At 30.2% G+C, this 7,268-nt stretch overlaps 1 protein-coding gene across 1 annotated transcript; it reads right to left on the bottom strand.

Annotated features, from left to right (window-relative positions):
• Positions 1–1,740: 1,740 nt before the first annotated feature.
• On the bottom strand, positions 1,741–3,704 carry LOC117908792 (7-deoxyloganetin glucosyltransferase-like). The gene is made up of 2 exons (XM_034822548.1): positions 3,142–3,704; positions 1,741–2,829 (listed from the first exon to the last, which is right to left on the bottom strand). Exons 1-2 carry the CDS (start codon positions 3,656–3,658, stop codon positions 1,898–1,900), a joined length of 1,449 nt encoding a protein of 482 aa, XP_034678439.1. The 5' UTR covers positions 3,659–3,704; the 3' UTR covers positions 1,741–1,897.
• Positions 3,705–7,268: the final 3,564 nt, after the last annotated feature.

Here is a 7,268-nt window from a genome sequence, read left to right on the forward strand (position 1 = left end):
TTAAAGCCTAATAAAATAAGGTAATTTGGTCAAGTGACTGGCACAAGTACCGTAACAATGGGATGAGTATTTTTGGATACCTACTTGTCAAGTCCTAATGGAATAAGGTTGGGATAAATATAAATGAGTTTAAATTTATTTATTTTTAAATCCAAGACAAGTTAAAAAGTGTTCAGGTATGATTTTATCTGTTTCATCTTGTCCTTATTACATATAATATGAAATTCAAAATTATTTTAATTGTTTTTTTCATTTTCAATTTTTTAAATTTATATAAAATATTATTTTAAATTCAAATAAATTCTAAATATTACCATATTTATTAATTATAAATTGTATTTATTTTTAATAAAATTTAATATTTTAAAAGTAAAAGAAAATTTAAAAATAAATAAATAAATGAGGTGGGACTAGAATTTCCTATACTCTCGTTTATTTTATTTTTATTTTTTTATTGACGAGGATGAAAATTGATTGAAATAAATAGAAGGACGTTGGGATGAGATCACCCATATGGAACCCACCTTTGCCATCCCTAAGCGGCTAGGCACAAGCACACAGGGTGCTCTACACCCATGTCACGTAGGGAACTTTTCTTCCCCATTTTTTCCTCTTGGTTGAAAAGTATATTAATAAAAAAGAGGCATTGACTTTATAAACACTCCTCAATAATTGATATTTTTGTTATATGATGGGCCATTGGATGGTAATTAAAATTTATTTTTATAAAAGAAAGCATGGCACATGCTACCGTTGAAAACCTCCCATAAAAGTTAGATTTCCAACCACTTCAATTAAATTAATTTAAAAGAAAATTGGGTGAATTGTGATTTTGACCAATTGGGTCTTGAAATCAACCTTCAGTCTAAGTGGCATAATTAGTAGAAAAAATATGAAATTATAAGAAACAAAAATACCTATGAAGATAACACATTAAATTTTTTTAAAAGTTGTTTGGTTGCACACTTGGCAATGACCCGAAAAACCCCCAAAAATTTTTTATTTGATTAAATAAAAGAAAATGTTACTTATAAAATATCTTTCAATTTTTTTTTTCACAAAAACCAATTTCCATTTGAATTAGAAAATATTTATAAAAAACCAATTTATGTTTAAACTCTCAAATTTATTTAGAAAAAATTACAGTTTATTTTTATTTTTTTAAAAGTTCTCCCGTTTTATCCTAAAAAAAATATTTTAAATTAATTATAAAAAATTGAGAGAAAAAAAAGTTCAAATTTATTAAAAAAAAAATGTGATTTCAAATTCTTTAAAAAAAAGATTTATTTAAAAAAATAATTTATTAAAAGAAAAACTCAATTTATTAAAAAGGGAAATTCAATTTTATTAAAAAATATTTTTTTTTTGCTTTTCAAATTTCTTCTAAAACTGTTTTTTCTATTTTTATTAAAAAAAATTCAAATTTTATTTTAAAGGGTTTTATTTTTATTTTTATTTTTTATTTTTTAAATTTTGATATGATTTCAATCTTGTGTTTTTATTTTTTTTTTTTACAATCAACAAAAGACATTTTAAGAAATATTGAAGTTTTATATCCTTTTTCTCAATTTTCATTTTTTTTTTTTTGGATCGTAGACTTAAATGGGTAGGTTTTATGGACTTAAAGGCCAATTTAAGGAAAGTATACATTAATTTAAGGATGGTTACAAGTAATTGTTCTTTTTATAGTAGATGACATTTCAATGGTTGCTTTCTTTCCTTTGTTTTTTTTTCTAAATATCGACAACGATATACTCGTCAAAGTTGACGACGTAATATTATTGAAGTTCACAAGCTTAGTTTGGTGCAAGAATTGAATGCATACATTAATTTAGGATGGTGGATTGCCATTCTTTGTACGGAAAGTAGACGATGACTTCTCCAATGGACTCCCACTCTACTTCTTCGACAACACATTACGCAGCAGTTTGTTGAAGTTGTCGTACGATGACCCTCCAGGCCTAGTGGCCTCTTCTGCCAACTTCCTCCATTCCATCACCTTCTTCTTCATCTCCTTCCCCTTCTCCCCATCCATCAGCTCTCTCACAAGCTTTTCCACTTCCACCCTCTTCACATTATTATCAATCTCCATCCCTATCCCCCATTCACTGCAACTATAGCGACAGTTGGTCTGTTGCTCGGCGAAGAATGGCCAGCAAATCAGTGGCACTCCCCCACATATGCTCTCGCTTGTGGAGTTCCAGCCGCTATGTGTTAAGAACCCTCCTATAGCCGGGTGCTTCAGCACTTGCTCTTGCGGGCACCAGTTTGCTAACATGCCTCTATCTTTCGTTTCCGTCACAAACTCCGGTGGCAGAAGCGCTGAGTCGCCCACCACCAGATCAGGCCTTATGATCCATAGGAAGGGCTTGTTGCTGTTAGCTAGTCCCCAAGCGAACTCTGTGAGCTGTTGGGATGTCATCACTGTGATGCTTCCGAAATTCACGTACACGACTGAGTTGGGTTCTTTGGAGTCGAGCCATTGGAGACAATCTGTTTGTTCTTTCCATAGATTTGAGCCCATGGATTTCAATCTATCGTCTGAAATCTGATCAACCAAATGCTGAAGAGGACCGATGGAGTAAACAGAAGGAAGAGTGGCTGAGAGAGCATCCAGAACATCTTTTTCCAAAGCATCGAAAGTGTTCAAAATGACAGCAGAAGCTCTGGAAGCTCTCTCTGCCTCCACCCTCACGAAGTTGAGCATGATATCGTTCAGGTCTGTCGTTCTGAGGAAAGTTGGAAAGTCTCTCAGACGGATGGTTTTCTTCTTTCCAGGAACGAAGTCAACAACGGTGTCTAAGTACCCATTGCTTAAACAGCTTTCATCTGTGATTCACACAAAGAAATTAGTTTCCAAAACAGGCACTTCAATCAAACTCAAAGCAAGGTCAGGAGGAGGATGCATGTTTGGATTTCAAAAACCCAAGTTCATACTCCACCAACAGACGTTGAAAAAGTATAAACTTTTTTCTCCTTTAGTGAGATCCATGGAGGGTTAAAGAGCTTTGAATCTCTAGATTTGAAAGTATTGACCACGTTGATTAGATGGTTAATTGAGATCCCTATCATATTCTTTCAAAATCCCAATAATTCTCAACATTCAATCCAAACTTAGCCTCAGATAACGATAGACAATACCTTGGAGTGGTATGAGGCCTCTTCGAATGAGGTTTCTGTAGTGCCTATACCCGAGAAAGCCACATGCGCTTGTCGTCCAAAACACCACTTCAGGCACTCCGAACTTCTCGGCAGCATCAAGAGTGAAGGACATGACACCATCAGACACAATACAGCTCACAGGTGGCCCAGGAGAGTAGGAAGGATCATTTAGCTTAGTGATGAGGGCGCAAAAGGGGGCCAAGCAGTTCTTGGTGGTGGAATCACAGAGAGAGGGGATGTCTTGGGTGGCGTCAGCATCACTTGGTGGGAGGCCATCTGGGATGGTCTCAAAGCGAAAGTCAGAGAGGCCATCAAGAGAGTTGGGGCCTCTGGACCTGAGCAAACGCTTATGGTTGTACTCGGTGTTGACAAAAGAGACGAAAAAGCCTTTGTTGTGAAGCAGTTTTGCTAGCTTAAGCATTGGGTTCACATGGCCTTGAGCTGGGTATGGGATCAACACAACATGAGGTTTATCAGAAGCTGTGACTGAACCCATCTCTCTCTCTCTCTCTCTCTCTCTCTCTCTCTCTCTCTCCCCCTCTCTCTGATACACACAAAGGGCAGTTGTGATGAAGGGAGACAGGGCACTGGGTTGGGTTTTATAGCCAAAATAATTGTATTAAAAATTAAAATCAAAGGGAGAAACAGAAGAAAAAAACAAGAAAATAAATGAAAAAAGAAACCCATTTTTATTTAATGATTTAACATGTTCCTAGCTTGAAGGATTCAACGCTATGAATATAGTTTTAAATTTTCCATAAGTATGAATATTTGAAAATCAAGTAATTAAAATTTTCAGCATTTTATAATCTTGATGTTGAAAATATATTATTTTCATGATACTATATGCTCAATTTCAAATATATTATAATGCAAAATTAAGAATATAGTAGTTTGGCTTTATTTTTTGGTTGAATAGAAAAAATTAAAATATTTAATTTTTTTTCTATTAAGCTAATTTTGGTTTTTTCTATTAAGTTAAAAATAATTGTTAATATCAACCAATATAACTAAATTAAACTTATTGATAATAAGTTTACTTTACTTATATTGGTTGATATCAAGAGATTACTTTTAACTAAATAAAAAAATTGATATTTTGATTTTTTTTATTTGACCAAAAAACAAATTATTACCACAAACTTTATATCAATGTTTTTAAAATTAGACCGGTCATTGAACCGGAAAAGTGTTATCGGTTCACGGTTCATTGATTGAATTGCGGTCGAATCGGTGATGTCATAAATATATAATTTATAAATTATTAAAATTTAAAATAATTATAAAAATAAAAATAATAATTTCTATATTATTTTAAAAATTAAAAAATTAGTTTCAAATTTAAAATTAAAATTAAAATCATAATTTTAATTTAAAATTTAAAATTTATTTTTAAATAAAAAACTTATTTTAAAATTTGATTTAAAATTGTAATATTTTTATTAATTTAAATTAAAATCATAAGTTTTAATCATGAAGTAAAAAAAATGAATAATAGTGAGATGAGGTAAAAAAAATCTAGAAGAAGGGAGGAGATGGTTCGTGCAAAAAGGGAACAATTTTTCACTTTTTCCAGTGGGTCGCTGGGAAGAGGGGGGGGGGGTTTTCAAACAGCACGAGGTGGGGGGAGGGAGGGGGGTTGGCTTTTCCAGCGCGGGGTGTGTGGGGTCGCGTGGGGGTGGGGTTTCCAGCTTGGGGGGTGGAGTTCCAGCGGGGTCGCGGGGGTCTTGTCGGCGAGAGACGGTGATAGTGGAATAAAAAATAAAAAATTGAATCGGATAATTAGGAGGAAACCAATCTGGTTCACCGATCGGACCACCGGTTTAACCAGTTGAATTCCGGTTCAATCATTTTTCGATCCAATTGACCAGACCAAATCAGGCGGTCAAACCGGTCGGAAGTTTTTAAAACCATGTTTTTTATACAAGTTTCAATACAAAAGTCACCAATTTCCAAAAATAATTGTTTTATACAACTCTTAATTTTTATTTTTACTTATGTTACAGTTTATTTTTTATGTTTTATTTCAAACTTACGTCATGTTGTAATCTAAAATTGATTTTTTTTAATTAATGAAATAAAAAAATTCAATCATGTTCAATAAAATGAGTTGCATTTGAAGATATGGGTAGTCATAGATAATATTTTTAAAATCATATCAATTATTAAATAAAAAAAATCACTAGGTCATAGTTTATTAGTGATGTTATAAATATATATAATTTATATATTATTAAAATTAAGAATAAAATATAATTTTATTTTTTACCTTTAAGATTAACAATTAAATCATGATTAGAATAAAATATAATACAAGTATAATTTTTAATTTATTTAAAATTTCGATGATTTTTTGGGTGATTTAAAAGACATGGACAATTATCCTATATATTTTATTTTAATTTATACTATCCTTGTTTTATATTATTATTTTATTCTTAAAATATTTTTTCATATTTATTTAAAAATTTTCAAGCAATTCACTTTTATTATTTTAATCATATTTATACCTTAATTTCTTTTTGTTAAAATATTAAAAAGGATAAATTCATTGAAAAAAATAATATTTTTTAAAATATTTTAATAAATATAAGTTTTAAATAAAAATTAATTTAGTAAGATAAATTATAGATACAACCTTTAATCATTTTAGAAATTTAAATTAATTAATGGTACAATAATAACAAAAAAATTGTTAATCAAATTTTTTAAAAAGATTTTCAAACTGAATATTCAAATTAAATTGTGGACCTCGCATTTTGGCTAGATGCGTTCCCACTTGATGACTAAACTCTCTTTTTATTTATTTATAAAAAATTGATTTATTGTTTAGAAAATGACTTGGAGTCGCTACTTATGTTTGTTTTATTTTTAAAAGGTAAACAAAATAAGAAAGAAAACCTTAAGTATGACTCCTTAATTGGAAAATGTAGTATGTGAAAAACCAAATTGGGGTCGGGGTCAGGTTACTTATTGAGAAGGTACAGTAAAGACCATAACACCCCTCTAAGCCCCTAAAAAACAGGTCTCTACTAATAAAATAAAGCACGTGTGACAATTGATTGATTAAACATGATACCAAAAGATGATCATACATTGGGAGCCAAAACAAAAAATGGAGAATGGTTAGAGTGAGAGTGGATGCGTACCTTGGCAGTAAGCAAGTAATGCGTCATCATGAAATGGGGTTAGTGCACAAGAATGAGCATAAAATATATCACATGCGTCACCAAACAGATTATGAAATCATCAATGACATGCATGACATTTCAATCGAGTTCATTTTTATTCTAAGTAGAACTTCTTTGATATTGGGCCCCACCAAAGCCGAATTTATCTTGCATGAATTGGTCTCACAAATTTCATTATTTCGAAATTATGGAAAATTCATTCTTACTTATGTAAAATCAAGAGAAACAGAAGGTTATTTGAAAACCAGAGTAGAATTAAAATTGTTTGAGAGAAAACTGCATTTTTGAGATTTATTTGGAAATTAGAGTCTCGAAGATTATTTGAAAATTGGAGTTTTGGAAATTAAATTTAAGAATGAGAATTTTAGGAATTAAATTTGAAAGAAATTGGAATTTTGAAAATTATTCGAAAATTGGAGATTTGCAAATTAAATTTAAGAATTGGAATTTTAATTTGAAAGAAATTGGAACTTTGAAAATTATTTGAGAATTTGGAATTTTAAAAATTAAATTATAAACATTGGGACTTTGGAAATTAAATTTGAAAGAAATTAGAATTAAAAAATGTTTGAGAAGTAGAAACTATGAAAATTAAATTATACAAATTGGAATCTTGGAAATAATTTGAAGGTGGAATTTAAAAAAATAAATAAATAAATAAAATGATGATGATAATAAATAAATAAATGTGAAAATTAGAATTTTGGAAATTGGAAATTAAGTTCGAAAATTAGAAAATTGGAATTTCAGAAATTGAGAATATTTAAATTTAGAAATCAGAATTTTGAAGAATTATTTAAGGATATAATTTTTTTTTAAATAAATAAATAACGAAAATAATAATGATTAAATAGATAAATGAGAAGATGAGAATTTTGGAAATTGGAAATTAAACTTGGAAATCGGAATTTTGAG

This window comes from Vitis riparia, chromosome 3, assembly GCF_004353265.1.
Source record: "Vitis riparia cultivar Riparia Gloire de Montpellier isolate 1030 chromosome 3, EGFV_Vit.rip_1.0, whole genome shotgun sequence".
NCBI classification, from domain to species: Eukaryota; Viridiplantae; Streptophyta; class Magnoliopsida; order Vitales; family Vitaceae; genus Vitis; species Vitis riparia.

What these genes read in the sequence shown, in the direction of transcription:
- LOC117908792 (XM_034822548.1), bottom strand. Translation starts at nt 3,658, where the DNA reads ATGGGTTCAGTCACAGCTTCTGATAAACCTCATGTTGTGTTGATCCCA. An exon ending in AGGCCTCATACCACTCCAAG is followed by an intron (nt 2,830 to 3,141) that starts GTATTGTCTATC and finishes TGTGAATCACAG; the next exon opens with ATGAAAGCTGTTTAAGCAAT.